Source organism: Trichosurus vulpecula, chromosome 7 (genome assembly GCF_011100635.1).
Source record: "Trichosurus vulpecula isolate mTriVul1 chromosome 7, mTriVul1.pri, whole genome shotgun sequence".
Lineage (NCBI taxonomy): Eukaryota > Metazoa > Chordata > Mammalia > Diprotodontia > Phalangeridae > Trichosurus > Trichosurus vulpecula.
This window is the reverse complement of record NC_050579.1, coordinates 147,101,292-147,123,003: the sequence shown is the minus strand read 5'-3', so window position 1 is coordinate 147,123,003 and position 21,712 is coordinate 147,101,292. Positions and strand designations below refer to the sequence as shown.

The 21,712-nt window shown below is 36.4% G+C and overlaps 1 protein-coding gene across 1 annotated transcript in view; it reads left to right on the top strand.

The window, feature by feature from the left end:
* Positions 1-21,712, top strand: part of NUS1 (NUS1 dehydrodolichyl diphosphate synthase subunit) — a 36,956-nt gene that overhangs the window by 3,759 nt on the left and 11,485 nt on the right. The window contains exons 2-3 of the mRNA XM_036767843.1: positions 19,908-20,033; positions 20,423-20,575. Of these exons, the coding sequence (XP_036623738.1) occupies positions 19,908-20,033; positions 20,423-20,575 (279 nt within the window). The remainder of the gene's footprint in view (positions 1-19,907; positions 20,034-20,422; positions 20,576-21,712) is intronic.

Genomic DNA, 21,712 nt, shown 5'->3' with positions numbered 1-21,712 from the left:
CCTGCCTTCTTAGCAGCCCTACTAAAAACCCAGGGGAAAAAATTCTCACCGCCAGAGTCCTTGGTATGGTCAAATGGTTCAAAATCACAAATGGATATAGTCAATAGTCAATAAACATTTATTAAGGACCTGCCATATGCAAGGCACTGTGCTAAATGCTGAGGATACCAAAACAAAACAAAAAAAGACAGTTCCTGCCATCAAGGAACTCACAGTCCTTAAACTCTAATGGGGGAAGACAGAACAGAGATGGAAGCCAAAAAGGAGAGTGGAAGAAGGTATCCTAGGCAGGGGTGGGATGGAAGAGTTGGCTAAAGAAGCCCCCAAGTAGCGCAGCCAGGTGAGATGAGGAGATGTCTGAGTTGAGTTCCCTTCTTACATGGAGAGAGTTGGAGTCCATGGCCTCTCCCTCAACTGAGAGGCTGAGGGTAGTGATGAGGTGGAGCATCGAGGCTGATGAGATCTTGCAGGATGATGAGGTTATCCCATTATGAACTTCCTGGGGCATGGTGGAGACGTCCCACAGTAGTGCAGCCCAGTGAGAAATGAGGAATTTAGTGGAAATGACACTAAAAAAATGGTGATACCTTATGTTCTGCTGTTGTAGCTTGAGACCACTGGCCCTTTCCTTCTGCTCTGCAGCTGAAACATGCTTTAAATCTATTGGAATGGGACTTCTTCGAGCAGAGTTTTGTTTCCTTAAATGCTCTAGATTTGTCATGTAATAATACATTTATTATGCAACAGATACCGTTCTATAAAGCTTGGTGGAGTTTTGTTGTTTTAAAAAGTGCTGAATTTAGAGTCAAAAGGATCATGGAATCTCAGGTGGAAAACAATCTCAGACTCCATCTAGTTCCTGACCAGAAATACCATGTACAGGATCTCAAATGGGGGCTCATGTGGCTTCTGTGTGACACCTAAAGAGAACTCACTGCTTCCCAAGCATCCCACCCTGCCTTTGTAGTGCTCTGTTCACCTTTCTATCCCCAGAGATTAGCCCTGTGCTTTAAACAGAGTTTTCATTCATTAATAGTAGAGGTGTAAACCAGGCATTTTGTGAAATCCGAGGGGGTGAAGAATTATTGCTGACTTCAGGGATTACTGAAGGCTTCAGGTGCTACAGTGGCTGGAGTGTTGGACTTGGAATCGGAGAAAGACCTGAGTTCAGACTGAGAGCTCAGACACTTACTAGCCTTGTGACCCTGTCACTTAATGTCTCTTAGCCTTAGTTTCCTCATTGGTAAGTGGGAGTAATAATAACCTTGCAGGGTTGTTGTGAAGAGTTAACATATGTAAAGCACTTTGTAAACCTTAAAGTGATATAAAATGATGATGGTGATGATGGTGAAGAAGAAGAAGAAGAAGAAGAAGAAAAGGGGCAGCTGAGTGACACAATAGTAGACAGAATGCTGGGCTGGGAGTCTGGAACACCAGAGGTCAAATCTGGCTTCAGATGCTTACTAGCTTTTTGACTCTGGGTAAGTCATTCTCTTTACCTCAGTTTTTTCATCTGTGAAATGGGGAGAATAATAGCATCTGCCTTCCAGGGTTGTCATGAGGAGCAAAAGAGATTATGATTGTAAAGCATCTAGCATAGTGCTTGGCATGTAGTGTTTTATAGATGTTAGCTGTTTTTGTTATTTGAGTGGAAGAGAGCATGAAGGTAAAACCATGAGTAATTGTAAGGCAGAAAAACATGGTGCCTGAGAGGAGGAAGGAGGATACTGGTATTGGGGCCCTGGGGGGGGAACATGACCTTCTGGACTGTACCTCACGAAGCACTTGATTTGGTAACTCTAATGTGTTTCTGTAATATTATGAGCTTATCTTACACCCTCAACCTGCTCTGTTTAGGACTCAGACCTTGTCATATCTAAGCATTCAATCTTTCCCCTAGGACTAGCACAATGCTTTAGTAGGCACTTTATTGAATGAATGCCTATGAAAACATATAGTGTCTAAGAAACCTGGTCTGAGGAGTTTGAACTTTATTACTAGGCAATGGGGAACTATTAAAAAGTGTTGAGAGGAATTATGTGAAAAACACACATATGTATGTATATGGAAATTACCTTAGAAAAGTTTAAAGAAGTGGGAAAGGGAGACCAATTAGGCTATTACAATAGTTAAGGTCAGTGGCAGTGATTAATAAAGAGGAGAGGACAAATATAAGGATAGTTGTTTGGGTGTGGGAAATGAAGGAGAGGGGGAAGAGTCAAAAGAGTTTCAAACATGGATGTAACTTAATGGTTGGTACTTTTGGCAGCCCTGTGGCACAGTGGATAGAGCGCTGGACTTGGATTGAGAAGGATCAGACCCTGTGTTATTCTGGGCAAATAACAGCACCTACCTCCCAGGGTTGTGAAGATCAAATGTGATAAGAATTTTAAAGTGTTTAGCTTGTTACTTGGTACTTGGCACATAGTAGGCACTATATTTCATTCTTATTTCATTCTCTTCCATTGGTAAAAATAGGGAAGTCAGAAGGATGAAGCAGGTTTTAGGGGGAAATTTGGTTTTAGATATATTGATTTTGTGGTGCCAATGGTACTTCTATGTAGAGAAACTGTTATATATTATTCTTGATTCTGTCTTTCAACCATTTGACTGCCAGATTAACAGGTTTAAGTGGAGGTTTGGTTTTCAGAATGAGGCATAGGCGTGATAGATGATGTGTTTTCCTTATCTTTGTATTATTGATGGAATCCTAATGAAGCTGCCCTCAGCCCCAATATTCTAACTTCCTTATGCGCCTCACTGAACAGCAGGCTTGTCCTGATTTAACCACACAATCTGGCTTTAACCATGCCACAGGCCCCCAGACTCAATATAACTGCTTCCCCTACCTAGCCACTCCCTCCCCTTCCCCCCTCCCGCCCCAATATCCTGACTTCCTTATATATGCTTCACTGCTCACTAGAATAACAGGTGTGTCCATGGACTCATATTTCTCACAGAAACAGCAGGCATGTCCGTATAATGGGATCCCAGTCACTGCCTCTAGCTAGCCACTGCCCCCAGACCATTCCTCCTGTTTTCCACAGAAACAGCAGGCGTGTCCATGCACTCAATCACAACTGTATCCATCTAGTTTTAGATATGATCATAGTAATCAGCCAGTCAGAAAGCAGCAACCCCAGGATTCCTGAGTAGGATGGAGACCCCAAAACAATAAAAGGGACTTTCCCCAAGTAGGCACCTTCTCAGTAATAGCAAAAGCTATCCTTTAGGTGAACTTATGACATAGGCTTATTATAATATCATTATCATACATACATATACCCCTTCCACATGGGTTTTCTGTATGCATTGTGGGTAATCGCATATGCAGTTCCGCTGAGGATGGCACCCCTCCCCTATTATCTAATCCCTTAACAAACTCCCCCGCCTTTTTAATATTCATAATTCCTGTTATGTAATTGCATCTTTACCCTATAAAAATCCATCTTGCTTTCACTAAAGCTGCTGGTTCCTCTCGGAACCTAGCCCACTTCTGAGGGCCATCAATCCTCCATAATGGCCTATACTTGGATTAGAGGTGGTTTGACTCTGAATTCTTTTAGGTGGTGCTGCCACAGCACACCATGAAAAACAAGCAGGGCGAAGTTAAAAATTCTTGGTGATTGACCATTTTATGGAAATAATTGAATGAACCCAAGGTAGTAAAGACTGCATGACTCTTCGGGACAGAGAAATTTAACAAATTCCTGGCAGAGTAGTATATAAAACAGAAGTGGAAATTGGGTAAGTGCCTTAAGCTCTTTTTTAAGATTAACTGGGATTGCTTATGTCTAGTTAATGTTCTTTTGAAAAGGTACCTTCTCTAGTAGAATAGTTGAAATCCACAGTTGTATACGTGATTTCCTTGCTTGGCACAGATTCAGATGCCGACAGACACACTTCCTTGTTCAGACAACTTCCCATTGCTATTGAATCGCTCATGTGATCCTAAAGTGTCATGTCATCTTTGCATTACTTTAAAAAAGGTGGGGAAAGGAGACCATGGAACCAGTAAGACCATTTATAAAGAAAACAAGGAGACTTTAAGAAACATTTTCAAACAATAGAGTTAGAATACTTTTTGCCTAATTTACTAGAATAAAATCTGAACTTTCTCTGATTAAAAGAAGTAAAATTTTTATTTTTATTGTAATGGTTATTCTAAGTAGTAGAACATTTCACTGCAACTTTTGATCGTGAGTAGATTTTGGAATGAAAGCCTTAATAAATCGAGAGCTTTGCTGAAGTAACCTATACAAATTCAATTCATTTAGTAGTCCATTTCTATCTGTTCTTACATTGATAACTTAACATTTTAAAAATGAGAACACTCACCTCAAAATTTTTGCTGAGGATACTAATAGTCAAGCGTTTATGAAGCACCTGGCACACTCCAGGTGCTGGGAGGACAGTGAAAAAATGAAATACTCCCCGCCCTCAAGAAGCTTGCATCCATTGGGGGAGATATAATATACATAAATACATAAAAAATAAATACAAGGTAAATTTATGTTAGGGGGAGGATACTAGCATCTGGAAGAGGGACAGGAAAGGCTTTCGTATACACAGAATGGTGCTTGAGCAGAGTATTGGAAGAAACGGGATTCTAAGAGGTAGAGGTAAAGTAGTTGTACTTTCCCAGGGTTTAGAATGGGGACATAAAGTGGTGTGTATGAGAAGCAGCAATGTCAGTTTGCTGTGAGAAGGGGAGTAATATATAATCAGGTTGGAAATGTAGGTTGAGCTCAGGTTGTGAAGGGTTGTAAAAAGCCAAACAGAAGAGCTTATATTAGATCTTAGAGGCAATAGAGAGCCATTGGAAATTGAGTAGGACAGTGACATTAATTAGACCTTAATCAGACATTAGTCAGCCCTTGAGGAAAATCCCTTTGGCTGATGGGTGTATTGGACATGAGAGATATGACTTGGGGAGACCAGTTCAGAGGCTAACTCAGAGGAAATGAACTAAAGCAGTGGCCATATGGGATGGACGCTATAGGGATGTGGAAGTAGAAACAAGATTTGGGAACTGGAAGGATGATGGTGCCCTTTAAGGGAGCAGATTTGGAAGCAGAATGAGTTTTAGGGGAAAGATAATTACTTCACTTTAGAATACCTATGATGAGTTTGAAATCTCTACAGAGTATCTAGTTTGAAATGCCTAGTAGGCAGCTGGAGATGCAGACCTGGAGCTCAGAAGAGACTAGATTTAGGAGTCATTTGCTTAGAGGTAATAATTAAATACCTGGGGAGGGAATTGGTGAGGTCACCAAATAAGAAAGGATGGAGAAGATAGATTTAGTGTATTAACATATTAAAACATGGTTTTTGCCCTTAAGGAACTTATAGGAGGGAAGACAACACAAGTATTGTTAAAATTAGAGAAGTACCACATGAATTGTATGGATATTAACTGCAATAGAAGTTTAGAAGACAGAAAGATCACTGTGGGCTGGAGTGGTCAAGAGTAACTTCATAGGAGTTGAGACCTGAGCTAAGCCTTAAAAGATGGATAGGAGCAAGTTGGAAAGAGAGGTAGAGAGAGAATGTTTAGGTAGAGGGATGGGCGTGAGCAAGGACATAGAGGCAGAAAGGTACATGCTAAGTTCAAGGGACAGCATAGGCTAGTTTAACTGGAATAGAGGATTTGTCTAGTAGAGTAGCAGGAGTTAAGTTCATAGGATTAAATTGGAGGTTGACTAGCCAACTCAAGGATACAGTAGGAAGGACTAAATTAAAAATGAAAGTCCCTGCTTCAAGGAACTTGCAACATATACATAATATACAAAATATGAGGGGGAGTTGAAAGGGGGAGTAGGGCAAAGCAGCAGGGGAAGAGTCAGGAAAACCTGTATATGATGCTTGAGTCCCATTCCTTCTGCTAAGAATTATAGTTTGATCTACTTTGTATCTCTACTGATGTTGAGTTCAGAATCTATATACTTGAGTTGAATATAGCCACAAGGTATTTGCTATTTTGTTTTCATTCACCCATGTTTTCTATTGTCTGTTCTGTAGGTAAATTTTCACTTCTGCAGAAGTTGGAGTATTTTTATTTGCAAGAATCACCAGAATGTTGATAGATCCTGAAGTCTTAATAAGCGGACAAGGCTGCTATACATTTATGATTCCAGATTCATGAATAAATAGCAGGGGGCTTTCAGAAACTGCCTAGGCATGACCATCAGGCATAGATGGCGCTTTGATGCTAAAATGTTAGCAAAGTCATGCTTCTTTTTGTGTCCCTTCAGGTAAAGTCAGCTCTAGAAGTCCATAGAGGGGTACTCATTGTTGGAATGTAGTCATCACTACCCATCTGCCACGGTCTCTGAGCTTTTGGGTGCTATAAGCTGGATGGAAATAAGCCTTGTTTATTTGGGTTGGATTATTCATAAAAATCACCCATCCTAATGCCCCTTTTTTCTTATCTAATGTAATCTCGATTTAGCTGTAGTATTAGCTAATTAACATAGGTATTTCTAGAAGAAAGATTTGTCTTAGGTGTGTGATTTGTATGATGGAAAAAAAGGATAAAAATCACTTTAGTGTTGCAGTTTCTAGTGCCGCCAGATAAATTTATTAGGTTAAGTTGGGTTGTGGTGACAAGGAACATTAGATTTAATATCAGGAAACCTAGATTTGAACTGAGGCTTTGTCAATAGCTCTGTAACTTTGGATAAATCGTTTAACCTCTCAGAACTTTAGTTTCTTCTTCTGTAAATTGGAATAATGGTATCTATCCTGCCTGTTTCCCAAGATTTCTGTGAAAATCAAATGAGATGGCTGGTATGCCTCTGAAAGTATTTTGTAAATTATAAAACACCATCAGAATTTTAGGTATTGTGCACACACGTTTATGCAAATTATGTAAACATAATTTAGAGGCACACATAGGAATTTTTTTTAATTTTTAGCTTGCAGTTTTATATTGTTTATTTCCCAAGCAAGTTTTCATAACTTTCTCTTGCTAACTGAATTGGGTTCAAACTCAGCTTCACCTTAAAATTACAATTCTGAAGTTATGTAGTTATTAAACTTATATCTTAGTAATGTATCACCCATGGCCAAATTATGTAACCTGCTTTGATTTCATTGGTACAGGAATTCCCTTTACTAATGCCTTTTGGTGCCTGCTCTACAATTTATAGTCTTAGAGAGTCCCTTGGAGCACTAAGAGATTAATTGACGTACTCAAGGTTGCAAATAATAATTATTGCTAACATTATAGCACTTTATATGTGTCATTAGACATTTTTTGTAGGAGGGATTTAAACTCTGGAGGTCTTCTTCCTGCTTTTTTTCCACTACTTATACGTTCAGTATTACTGAAATACAAGATTTTCCTAAACTCCTTGTACAGCTGGCGTTATGTGATACGGGGGGAAAAAGTATAAATGGCACCGAAAGGCAAATTGACTATTCTTATTCAAGTTGATAGGGACTTTAACTCTATTAGCTATATATCCCTGTGGTAACTGTTTTTTATTTCTCAGGATTAGAATGGAATTGTGGTATGGTAGAAGGAGCCCTCCATTTGGAATCTGATTTGGTTCTGCCAGTTCCTTAGAAGATGTGTGAATTTGGGCAAGGCATTTCTCTATGACTGTGTTTCTTGTTTTGCAAAATAACTGCTTCAGAGTTGTGTCAAGGATAAAATAAGAGAGTATGTGTGGAACACTGTAAACCATAAAACATTATTTATCAGCTGTTATTAATGATACATTGTGTACAGATCTGAATTTTCTTAAATATTAATAAATATGCTTTAAAATCACATACAAATTGTTCTTACATCTACTTATATGTTCTTATATCTAGCTTTTAAAGTTGAAGCCAAAAGGTTTTATGTAGTTTCTATACTTGGTATATACATTTTTCCCAGACAGTGAGGAATATAATGATTTCCATACAGAGGAAGTTTAAAAAATTACTTTCAAAGGACGTATATACAAAGCACAGTACTGGAACTTGGTTTTAGAATGCTTGTCTAAAACACAGACTTTGACATAGCATGGATCTGTCTGTAATCTTCCGGGTTCCTCTGCCTTTTCTTTTAAGTCGCTAGATTGTAGGGAGTCCAACATTGCTGGCTTCTAAGGAGTTTATATTTTAAACTATAGCAAATAGGGAGCCACTGAATGTTTTAAGATGAGAAGTGAAATAGAACTTTGTAGATTATTTTGGCATCTGTGCAGAGAATGATCACTTAGGAAGCTATTGCAGTGGTCCAGTCAGGAGATGATAAGGGCCTGAATTAGAGAGAGAGAGAGAGAGAGAGAGGTGTGTGTGTGTGTGTGTGTGTGTGTGGTCACATACACACAGGCAGACAAGATAGACAGACATGGGGGGAGGGGGAGAGAGAGAAAGAAAAGAGGATGGAAGCAAGAAGAGGATGGGGAGCAAGAAGTATTCTAGCGGTAGAATCACAGAGACTTGGCAGTTGATTGGACATAGGATATGAGAAAAGTTTTTGATTGGCTAAGAGGTAAAAAACCTGTGGAATTGGGAAGATGGAAGATCCCTTTAACAAAAATGGGCATGTTTAGAAGAAGGCAGGTTTAGGGCAAAAGATGTTGAGCTTGAAATGGCTATAAAATATCCAGGAGGCCATTCATGGTATGGGACTGGAGTTAAAGAGAGACATTAGAGTTGGATTTATAGATTTAGAAGTTTTCTGCAAAGAGATGATACTTGAAGGTATAGAAGTTGATGAAGCTATCCAGAAAAGTGGGTGTTGAGACAGGCAAGAAAAGGGATCAAGGACACCCAGGGACTGGAGATGGTGATCCAGTAAAGGAGGCTTTCTTTGCCTGGGAGAAGGGAGGAGTCAGACAGGTAAGAGAGGCAACTGGGAAACAGGAATATTGTGGAAACTGAAGGAAGAGAAGGTATTCAGGAATGAATATGTGGTCACCAGTATGACAAGTTAGAGATTAAGAATACTGCTTTCCAAAAGTTGCGCACGCTTGTGTGTGTGTGTGTGTGTGTGTGTGTGTTTTAAAGGTAGGGTGCAAAGTGCGTAACATGACATCTTAGAGTTCTTTTACTGAGGTTTCCTGAAGTTCTCTGTGAATTTGTCCGTGTGGATGTGATGCATCCCCTCCAAGGTGGATTGGGTCCTGAGAAATTAGTTAAGCTGCATTGTTAGGGTCCTAAAGCATTAGGTGATTTATCTTGCATTAGGGAGAATTCTTATTGGGGCAGGATCAGGATAGGGCTGGCTAATGAGGCATTGCAGAAAGCCTTCTTTGCAAGGATTGTTGGATTAGAGGCTACAGTTTACTAGGCCGTACTCTTGGGCAGTGAGTGAGGTTCTAAAGCTGCTTGTATTAATACACATATGTGTGTAAAACATGTATAAAACATATATATTTATGTGTACAAATATACATATATAAAGTAAATTTCACAGTCACAGCTGGAGAGAGAGAACCCCACTTTGCAAGTCCCTGCCTTGTATACTATAATAATACAACCCCAAACTTATAGAATCATAATTGGAAGGGATATTATCCTGTTTCACCTCCTACTAAAAACAACAATTGTTCCTACAGGTATCCTTGTCAGATTATTTAATTTGATCCTTACAACTGTGTAAAGTAGTTGTGACAGGTATCTGCATCTTATAAATAAAGAAAACGAGTCTCAATGAGGTTCTGAAAACACAGCTATTAAGTAGCAGAATTCAGCTTAAAATCTAAATTTTATTTTCTGTGACTCTTGATCTAGAATATCATACTTCTCCATCCAAACATGTTCTTATACTTTCTTCTTCAGCAAGCTAATTCCACTTGAAATTTTATACTCTGAGATAGCCTGGGCCTCCCTGAAGCATGTGTCCCAATAAAACCATTTATTGGTATATAAAATTTGTTTTGTTGTAGATCTTTTAATTATGTGTAATTTTAGTGGTGGCTTTATTGACTGTAATCTTGATAATTTAAATTATTATTTCATAACCAGAGGAGGTTGTTCTTTTTCCTTCCCCAAATATTTTTCCAAATAGGATTTTAATTGGATTTTTGAATAAAGTGATGATGATGAGTCACTGGGTAATTTAGTCAGATGCTTTAAAAAATTTAGTGTGTTTTTTAAAAGCATGCTTTGAAGGGTATTTTTATTGGTGAGGCAATTGAATATTAATTTCCAATATTAAGGTAGTCTTATTCTTTGTGATTTTTAATTAATTCATACGTAATGGTGACCACATATGCTAATTCTCTTCTTACTCAGTTATTTATTTTTTATAGTGATCACCTGCTTTCTTAGAGACTAGTCGCTTGTGATACATTGGAGGTAAGGGAGTTGAGATGGAACACATAATTTTGTCATTAGTTTGGTTCAGATTCCAGTTTCATCTCCTCCACTTTCTAACTTTGTGACTTTGGGCAAATCTCTCTGGACTTTGGTTTCCTCGTCTGTAGCAAATGCTTGTCAATCTTACAGTGTTTTTGTGAGGATCAGAGTTTGTAAAACATTTGGGAATTGTAAGGGTAATATTTAAAGAATCCTTTCTTGATATCTTAAAAACCACAGATTTTTTTCTTTTAATTATCTTTAGTTGATTAGAAATAGAACTGTGGGTTTAAAAAAAAATTCTGTAGCTGTTTTGAATATAGAACTGATCAATAAACAGAAGTTTTAGTTGTTTTCTTTATTTTTTTGATTGATTAGGCTGTTTGTGTCCACTAATCTCACTTCTCCCAATTAGTCCTCTTTTTTCTCTTTCCATTCATAGTACCTGCACACAAAATATTAGATGCTTGAGAGATGTTTGTGAAGAAGGGAAGAGAGCACAATAAAATGTATAATTATATATTTTAAGAGAGACTAAATATATACTTACCCTAATTATGTAAACTTAACACTTGATTACATTTTAAAAGCAATGTTACAGAATACTGATCGGGTTTGAGATTTACTTTCTGAATTTTTTTTTTTTGTTGTTGAATATACTTATCAGAGTCAGAGTCAGTAAGCATTTACTAAGCACCTATTATGTGCCAGGCATGCCAAGCTTGGAGATACAAAGAAAGGCATGAGAAAACCCTGCTATCAAGTAGCTGATAATCTGAGGAGGGGGAGGGGAATTACACATTGAAAGAAGCTGAAAAGTGAGGAAGGGTAGAAGGGAGATAATCTGAGAAGTTGATTTCTTCATGCAGAATGATAAGTTTCTGGAGATAATGCTAGAGAAGCAGCTGGTAGGAAATGATGAGGTGGATTTCCAGAGAAGCCTCCTTATATGGTGGAGAATCAGTACAAGCACTTAAATTCCTTTAAACTTGTTACCTTTTATTTGAGATGGCAAATTGCCATCTTTACCTAGTTCTCAGTCCTCTGTGTAAAAGGATCACTAGGAAAGTATGAATATTGAAATTGCATATCATTTCCTAAATCTTATTTTACCCATTATACTAAATAGCAGCCTATTCAGACATCTTTCTGTGATGCCTTATGTATGATAAGTGATCCTTTGTTTCTCAGTGCTAGGCCAACAGAGTGTAAGCTCTGGTAGGTTCTACCGGGTTAGAAGGACTTCAATTACAGGCACAGTGATGGACAACACCTCTGTTGTTCCAGGGCTTGCCTCCCTGTTTGGGGAGGTCAGTCACTAGGTTGGCCACAGGGTGATTATTTTTTTCAGATATAATAGCTTTTTATGACTTTGTTTAAATGATGGATTATAATCTGCGTTGGTGGAGCAAGTTATGGGCTCTAGTGAAATGATGCCTCTTGAGAGTAGTAAAGTATTAAACACTGAAGATTTTTTAAAAGATAGAAAGGATCAAATAAACTTGCACAGTTAAACATACTAGAATAGTTGCAATGGAATATATAAATACATATTGATACAGGGAAAACCAAGCAGTCAAGGGTTATATACGATGGAATGGAATTGTAATAGAGTAATATGAGGTAGGTATACTTGATGTTTAGCAACTTTAAACAATGAATCAAACAAGCAAGAGTAGTATTTTCTCAGTGTGGATACCAGCAGTATTTGTCTTACACATATAATCAGGGCTGAAATATCAGAATGCCTGCCTTTTTATATAAGTTTTTACAGTGTTATAGTAGAAAGCACTATAGCAACAATGCTGCTAGCAGCTGGTGTGGAGATGTAAAGCCAATAACACCAGCACACAGGAGGGCTGCTAGCACAAGTTCTTTGATCTCTTTTTCTAAGGAAAGCAACTTTAAGGGTTTAACAGTCTCACTTTGATTAAACATAAATATATCATTCACTTAGTTCAGGGGAAAAAGTCAGCATCCTGAACTTCAGAGGAAACACAAACAGAAATTACAAGCAGAAATTATATAAACAGAGTAAATAACACAAATTAGCAGACAGGGCTTCTGTCTGTCCATAGCAATACATACATAGTTATGAGAGAGAGAGAGAGAGAGAAAGAGAGAGAGAGAGAGAGATTGAGAGAGACCAACATCTGGGTTTCGGGGGTGGTGGTGGGGTGCTCCTTAACTATATGAACAGCCTTCCAATGAGCGAGCCCAAAAACAAAATGCTAACCTCAGAGTGTATGTGTACATATATATACTGTTTTTAGGGGCCAAGGGCTTCATACCACTCATGACCTAATTATCAAAAGGGTATAGGCCTTCCTATAAACAACCCTCCCTTAATCAAGCTTCCCTTAACTAGCTCCACCTGAGGCCTATTAAGGGGATTAATGGTGGGGAAAGATATTTAATCATATTAACACCACAAGCACTAAATTTGAAATCAGAATATCTTGATGTGTCCTAACCTTGTACTTACCAGCTCATACTTTGGCCAGGTCATTTCCCTTCTCTCAACCTCCGTAAAATAGAGGCAGTAATACTTCTGTGGGTTTTTTTTTTTGGCAGGGCAATTGGGGTTAAGTGACTTGCCCAAGGTCACACAGCTAGTACACCTGTCAGGTGTCTGAGGCTGGATTTCAACTCAGGTCCTCCTGACTCCAGGGCCAATGCTCTACTCACTGCGCCACCTAGCTGCCTGGCAGTAATACTTCTAATACTAACTTCATAGGGTTGTTGTGGTAAATTGGAAATCTAGTATAACTTTTAATTTCATTGGATTTTTAATAAATGGAAGTTTAGTGAATATGATCAGATATATTCTTCCTCAAATTTGGCCAGAATTTATTTAGTTGATTGATTATTTGCGTAGACAAATAGTCAATTTGTGGAAAAATTAGTTTAAATTTCATAAAATGTATGTCACTAATTTAATAATTTTGAAATATTAGAAACAGAACACTAATATTTACCAAACTTTGTCAAGAGAAGCCATTCAGAAGACAAGTCATTATACCACAATGATTATATTATCAGTACGGTTGGTTGTCATAACTCCTCAAAGTGTAAGTATAACTTAAAGTAAAAAAAAATTACTTGCTTGTAACTACATTATTATTCTCTCTCTGAATTTTAAAAAAGGCTCTTTTTTAAAAACGTAATTTTAAAAAGTTTTGGATGAAAAAAGAGTTGAGTTCCCCCCCCCCCCCATTTCCTGAGTCATTCAGACTCTAAGAATAAGTGTTAGTATGGTAGAAATGCCGATTGAATGTAATATAGCACAAGCCATTGTTGAAACTTGGCATCTAGTTAACGAGGAGGAAACCAGTGATGAGTCCAGAGAGATTTGCTGAAGAGACTGCCTTTTGGTTTAGATCAGTGTTCTTTCTGCCACCTCTTCACTGCTCTTTTTAAAAAAATGTAAACACTTATCAAGCATCAACAAATATATGGCACTAGGGTTTTTTTGGCTCCAGTCCTAATACCAGAGCTTTTTAATAAAGTGGAAATAACCTTGGTTCTTGAGGGTTATGTCAGCGGAATAATATCTGGCAGTTTCTTTTTTTTTTTCTTCTTTAAAAATTTATTTTTTATTCTGAACTTCAAAACACACACAAAAGCATATCCATACACAGCATAACATAAAAAGGGGATTCTATTTGAAACTAAATCTGTATTTCATGGAACTTACATTTTTTTAAAAAGTACATAATAAATTCTACTTTTTACTTTCAAAATTGTCCTGCCTGACTATACACCTTCTGTTGTCTTTACATTTAAAAAAATGTTATAATGGCCTTTTTTATGATTATTCCTAAAAACTTCACTCCTAATTAAAAATAAGGAGAAATTAAAAAAAAATCTTGTAATAGATAAGCATATTCAAACAAAACAAATCCAAAGGATTGCTACATCCAAAAATGTATGTTTCTTTCTGCATTTTGAGTCTGTTACCTCTCTGTTAGGAGGAAGGTAGCATGCTTCATTGTAGGTCCTTTGGAGATCATTGATTATACTTAGGTCTTTCAAAGTTTTTTTGCTTTACCACATCCTTGTAAAAATTGTTCCCCTGGTTCTTTTCACTTCTCCACATATGAATTTGTAGTACCCAGGATTCTCAGAAATTATCTCTTCATTTCTTAGGGCACAGTAATATTCCATTACATTCATATAGTGCAATTTGTTCAGGTATTCTGAAATTGTGTAAGAGGCAATCTAAAGTATATCCTTAGATTCCATTTCTTTCTCTCTCCTGTTCCCTGTCTCCCCCCCACCCCCAAATCTCCCACTTTTATTTACCTCCAGGATCAGGAAGTTTCCTTTGTTTGTGACGATTTCCTTCCTAGTGTTATCCTTCCTCTTAACCTTTCCTTCTATCTTGCTTGTTTGTTTCCTTGTCGAGTTGGATATTTTGCAACACCAAACGATTTGCCTGTGAGCATTTCTAATCCACCATTGTTTCAGATGGATGACATTATATCTCATGCTCACCTCCACCCCTTCTTTCCATTTTTGTCCGCTCTTCTTAAGCATCCCAGTTTTGGGAAATAGCAAATTCCACCCCCTTCTTTCTACACTAGTATATTTCATTTTTCCTTCTTTCTCTTTCAGACCCTCAGAACAGAAACAGTCTCTCTTCCGAACCTCTTTTTTTTTTTTTAAATTATTTTAACTCCCTCTGTATTCTTTGAAGACATTAAGGTTCTGAGGGGACACTTCTTTCTTCCTCTGTTAGAATGCTAGCAGTACATATTCATCAAATACATTACCTTTTTAGGCTTCTCTGGGCTCTTCTGTTGGCGTTTCAAAATACTCTATTCCATGAAAGGTACATTTTTCTCCCTACAGGACTATACTCAGCTTTGCAAGGTTAAGCTACTGTTCTTGGTTGTAAGACATTTTTTTACTTTTTGAAACATTGTCTTCCAAGATCTCTGTAGTAAAAGCTGTCAGGTTTTGTGTAATTTTGACTGGAGTTTCTTGGTCCTTAAACTGATTGTTTCTGGATGCTTGCATTATTTTTTTCTTTGATGTGAAGCTCTAGATTTTGGCTCTGACATTCATGGGGTTTTTCTTTTAGATTTCCTTTTAGCTGATGATTGGTGGATTTTCTTTCTCTACTTTTCTCTCTGGTTTTAATAGATCTAGGCAGTTTTCATGTATGATTTATTGAAATAATAATAGTAATGATAATAATAGCCAACATTTACATAGCACTTACTCTGTACCAGACACTATTGCATTTAAATGCTTTATAGGTATTATCTCATTTGATCCTGGGAGATAGGTGCTATTATTACCCCCATTTTATAGTTGGGGACACTGAGACAAATCAGTTAAGTGACTTGCCCAGACTCACCCACCTAGCAAGTGTCTAAGGCCACATTTGAAATCAGGTCTTCATGACTTCAGGCCCTGGGCTCTATCCAGTGTGCCACCTAGCCAGCCATCATCATAGTTTTCAGGGAGTCTAATGAATATTAAATTAGCTCTTCTTGACCTATTTTCTAGGTAACTTGTTTTTTCAGGTATCTTATACTTTTTCCTTAATCTTTTGATTTTGTTCCAACATTCTTGCTGTCTTATAGAGTCACACATAAGTTCAATTAGGTCTGTCCTAGTTTTCAGTTAGTCTGTTATTTGAGTAAGGTTTACCACTTTCCCTTCTAAGCCATTTATCCTTTCTTTTTTCAGACTTTTTATGTAATTTTCTAATCTCTTGCTTTATCTAGGTATTCCTTGTGGAATATCTTTTCTTTTTTTCTTTGAGTCTCTGCAGTTGTTAATGGAGTTTACTTTATTGTTATTTTTAAGGATTTCTAGATTTGCAATAATTTTTCGATATTGGTCATTGTTGTCTTTGATTTCCTTATAGTTTTAAATTTAAAACACTTTAGTCCTGAGCTGGGACTTTGTGCCGCTTCTAAGTTCTGTTAGCTTTTCTTGGTATTGCCCTGGATTCCCTAGTTTCCTGAGCAGACCTTCACCTTTTCTGGGTTAAGTCCTTGTGGATCTTTGGGCTTCAGAGCTCTGCCTCTTAGGGGGCCCTTTCTGGCAGTTTAGGATCATGTTAGAGTCCTAGGACCTGAAAGTCCTGATAAGAGTCCTGGACCACTACCTGTTTGTTGTTTTTAAGGTCCCTATCCTGGGGCTTTCTCAGGGGAAGTCTGCTGCTATCATTGTCTCTTGGTCCAGCTAAACTTGACACTGGCTTTGCTGTGACTGGTTCCCCTTTCTTATTGCCTTTGGGCTTCTGGCTTACCTTTTTGTGTAATTTTGGCCTGGAAGAAGTCACTTACTGGAGTTTCTCACTGTATTTCTTGATCGTTATTCAGTATGAGAGCTTCAAGGTTTTGCTGGAGTATATATGTGGTGGGAATGGGTGGGAGTTGAGGGATCTGCTTCTAGTTTGGGCAACCATCTTGGCCAGAAGTCAATCTAGCAATTTCCTCTAAGCTGGAAAAGCTTTGAGTTAGAGACTTGAATACTTTCTATGTCTATTTGAGTAACAGTCTAATTAAGACTGGAGAGGATCATTATCCCTCTAACTTGATAGAATTTTTGGCCAAAGATACTTTGACTATCGCTATCAACTAAGTCATAGAGAGGAGGAAGAAAGTCTTCATATCTACACAGACCTACACAAACCCTTTAGGCACACAAGGTTTGTTTTCAAATCTCTTCTGTAATTTCGAATTACTTTTGAAATCCTAGTGAAGTACAAGGCATAAAAGTCTTAGTGCTGTTTTAAACTACTAAAGAAAGCTTTTAGTTATTAAAAATGTGCTTTCATCATTTCACCTCTTCAGTATGAAGTAAGAAAGTAAATGGGTTCAAAATGTTTATGAAGGATTTTTATGCTTGTCCTGTCTGAAAAAATTAGGAAAAGTAAGCCCCTCCCAAACATCTTGAACACAATAATCTAACAATGACTAAAAATTCAGCATTATTTTAAGTAAAAATTAAATACTATGAACACTTTCTTCCAGTATCTAAAAAAATGAAGTGAAAACAGCTCAAAGAAAAAGCCAGCATATAAACATATACATGTTATATAACATAGTATTTTGTGTATGTATGTATGTAGAAACCATACTTTTAACTAAAAGATTTATCCATGATTGGGCATTCAGATGAAATGTGAAAATATATATATATATATATATATATATATACACATATATATGTATATATATTTACATATGGCTTTTTGTAGAAAAATGCCAAATCTGTTGTAGTTTTCCATTTCTTCTGTATTTCATTTGCGATCTATTTTTAATAAACTTTTCACATGTTTTTTAAAAAAAGCTTTAGTAGCTTAAAACTGGATTAAGATTTTTAGGATACTGTGTAGTAAAGGGATATTATTGGCATGGTTTTTCTTTAAATTATGTTTATGGTTTTCAGCATAATTTACAGAGTGTTTTTGTCTTTCCCTTTTCAATCTATTATTTCTAAATTGGTCTTGCTCCAAACCTAGTCTGTAAGACTGAGATTTAATCATAATTTAAAGTTACAATTTGCTTTTAATTGGCAAATTCTTCTTTATAAAACTTGATTGAACATAAGACAAACTAAAGAGGAAATATCTGTGGGAAAGAATAAATCTTCAAAAATAAGGTGTTTGTCTAGGAACTAACTGCCTCTTTAAAATTTAGTCACTGTTATCTCTGAGTGTAATTCCAGTTTATCAAGCTAAATAAATATAATGCAGTATTCAAATTTTAATGTCTAGAGGAGATTTTACAAGTTTTTACATTAATACATGAACTGTAGATCATAATGTTTTTTTTTTTTTTAGCGTCAGGTCTCCAACGCAGTAAGTTATTTCATTGTTAATCTTTCCATTTCATCATTTCCTAGAATTCATCTTCCTGCCTCTTAAATTAGTCAGACAAAGGCCCCATTTGAAATAATTTTATGAAACAGTTTATTTGGAAGGTACTTTGGAAAAGTAGAAAAGTATCTGTAATTTCTTTTCCCCTTTTAGGATTATTCTCTCCTATTTCAAAATCTGGAAACCTCTACATTCTTGTAAACCTATTAAAAAGTGAGTCTGTAGTTCTGCCCCCACCCCGGTTATCCATTTTAGCCACTAGATGGCACTTTTGTATTAGTATGATGAAAAAAAACCTGACGATCAGGTATATATCTCTATTTGGTTCGTGGTCAGAAATCAGGAAAACTACAGAATGGTGTGTTAGAAGACAAAAAGTGAGGTACAGCTTTTTTTTTTCTTCCCAGAATTCATAGTATGCATTAAGTAGAGTTGCAAAGTGACTAAAAAGTGGAGATAAAATACAGAATGTTACAAGGGTCTCTGTGTAATTTTATTCTATTAGAGCTTTGAAACTACTCTGAGACTTTTGGAATTCCCTGGCATATTATGCTACCTTGATACCCATAATTGTCTCTTTATACTTCCTTTATCCATCCCTAGCTCCTAGGAAATTTCCCTACTCCATTGTAGGTACTCAGTAAATATTCTTTGATAAAGACTAAAGAAGACAGTGGATCAAACGAAATTAATCACTGATGAGACTGAAAATAAACAAAAGTTTGATGACTAAATCTTTTTTTTCTTATACATATTTATAGTTCCTTTACTTTGGTCACCTACATGGCACAGTAGATAGACTGTTTGCTGGACCTGGAGTCAAGAAGACCTAAGTGCACAACCTGTCTCAGACACTTAATAATTGTGTCACCTGGGCAAGTCACTTATTCCCTGTCTGCCTCAGTTTTCTTAACTGTATAATAGATAATAGCACCTACCTCCCAGAGTTGTTCGGATAAAATGAGATTATACTTGGAAAGCTCTTTGCAAATCTTAAGGTACTATTTAAATGCTACTTATCAACATCATCATCATCATCATCACCTTTCTTTTGAATTTTTAGGCCCGAGTTAAAGTCTTAACTTCAAGGATGGCAAATTAAAAAGTGGTGGCTGTGTAAATTTTAGTGCAATGCCTTTAGGCTTGTTAGCATTGAAAATATCCTTTTAGTATTATTTTACATGTGTTATACTTTATATACATGTTACATATTATTATTTTACATATTATATACATAAAATAATATCCACATATTATTTTACATGTATAATTTATTGAGTCATAGAAAATAGGATGTTAAGTCATGAAGGGACCTTGGAAATCCTTATTCAAACCCATTTTTCTGTTAATTATGTAAAATAATGAATTCTTAAAGTTGAGAGATATGACTCAAATGGCATATGTAAAGAAGTTTGTAAACCCAAGTATTATGTATTATAATTACTATTATTATGGCATACATGCTAAAGAAGACAAATGGCTAATCTTGTTGTTTTTTCTCTTGAACTCATGCCCATTATATTCATGTTCTGTTTTAAGAGTTTGTGGGTCATTTCTTTTTGGATTTTATGCTGAAATCAGAATCTGATAGTAATCATGAGGTTTGATATTAATACTTATTTTGGCGATTCTAGTTTAAGGCTGGTCTTTGCTGTTTTATCCTGAATCCTCCTACCACTGTGCTATTTTCGCAACAAGCACATTGTTTATGGAGAAGAAAAAAGGAATCCAATTATGATTTGTGGTTTGCTTGTTTTTTTTTTAGGTATTTTCAAAAGGAATAATTCCAGACTGATGGATGAAATTTTAAAACAGCAACAAGAACTCCTGGGCTTAGATTGTCCCAAATACTCACCAGAGTTTGTGAATAGTAATGACAAAGAAGATCAAGGTAGTTATGTGGGTAAACATGTGCAGAAAACATGCACCTGTGTATTTTGTCTAAAAATGTAATCAGTCATATTTTCTTTCTCACTCTTAATCCCTAATTCCATCAGACTAACAGTGTTTTTCTTTTTGTATTCATGTCTTTTTTGCCCCCTATTACCTTAAATACCAAATTGCTTACAGGTTTGCAGTCAGTTTATAGCTGTTGACATTTTATTGTGAAAAATGTTACTCCCTACAGTTAGGGTTCTTGCTTTTTTCCATATTAATTTCCATACCACCCAAACTTAATGTCAAACCTAATGACTTTGGAAAGAAGGTAATAAAACAACTTGCTTGCTTTTCAGATAACTTTGAAAGATGGTGTTTTATATTTTACTTTTTTTCTTCCAGTTTTAAATTGCCAATCATCAGTTAAGGTGCTGTCTCCAGAAGATGGAAAAGAAGATATTGTGAGAGCTGCTCGGGACTTTTGCCAGTTAGTAGCTCAGCAGCAAAAGAGATCCACAGACATGGATGTGAATGTTTTAGACAATTTACTTATTAGTAAGTTAACTGATTCTACTTTCAAAAAATTGTGATGGACAAATGTACAATCTGAAAAATAGTAATAGCTAAAAGTAACCAACCCCCAAAATGAAAAAGCAGTTGGTATTAAAATTAAATGCATATCAGATAGTGGAAATCAAATATATATTAGTACTAAAAATGAAATGGATTACACGTAGGCAATTCTTTTCAACTAGACTATTGACAAATGTGGATAACTCCCTTGATTGTTGGGGGGTGGGGTTATTAAAGAAATAAAGCTTAGGGTTATTCTTTTAATTATGGTTCCTCTTAAGAATGGGTACTTTATATATGTTTTAGTGATTTTTTTTGTTCTGTACTTAAAAAAATTATCATTTAAGTTGTTTAGGAAGAACACTTGCATTTAATAAGTTTAGATTAGGATTTTAGAGATGGAAGTTACATATTAGAAATAATCTAGTTCAACCAGCCATTTGATAGATGAGTTAACTGAACTTCAGTTTGTAAGCAGCAGAGTGAGAATTTGAACTCACCCATATGTTCTCATTCCAAAATTCATGTTCACCTGATTACAAATTTGACTTTGCTTTTTAGGATTCCTTCCATCATATCTAAATCAAGCTTTTTGATATACCTTTCATTTCTTTATTAGTGTCTGTGTTTTGTTGACTTACCAAAAGGAAAAAAAAAACATGATTAATCCAGAAAACCAAAATGCCTCCTTAGAAACTCTAATAAGGTGTCACAGTACATGCTAAAGTTCCGCAAGTCTTTTAAAGATGTAACGGCAGATATTATTTTGACCTTTTCATTATTGTTATCAAAATTTAAAACAAGGAGATGTGAGCTTAGCAAAGGAGGATGTCTAAGGGAGAGTCTAAATGGGAGAGGATTCTTTGTAGATGGGGCTGTCTTCCACGTCCTTCTGTTTGTAAGTGACATGTTGCATTGCAGCTCCCTCTGTTTGAGATCCATACTCATTGAAAATAGTTTGGCCTAGTTATTCACACAAGAAAAATAAAAAAAGATAAAGGCTGTCTGACAGACTATATGCAGCTAAATGGACAGGCTGTAAAGTTGATTCTCTAGTACATTTATGTTAGAAACTGCTTATAGGGAGCTGAGCCTAGAATTAAGTAGGAGTAAGAAAAT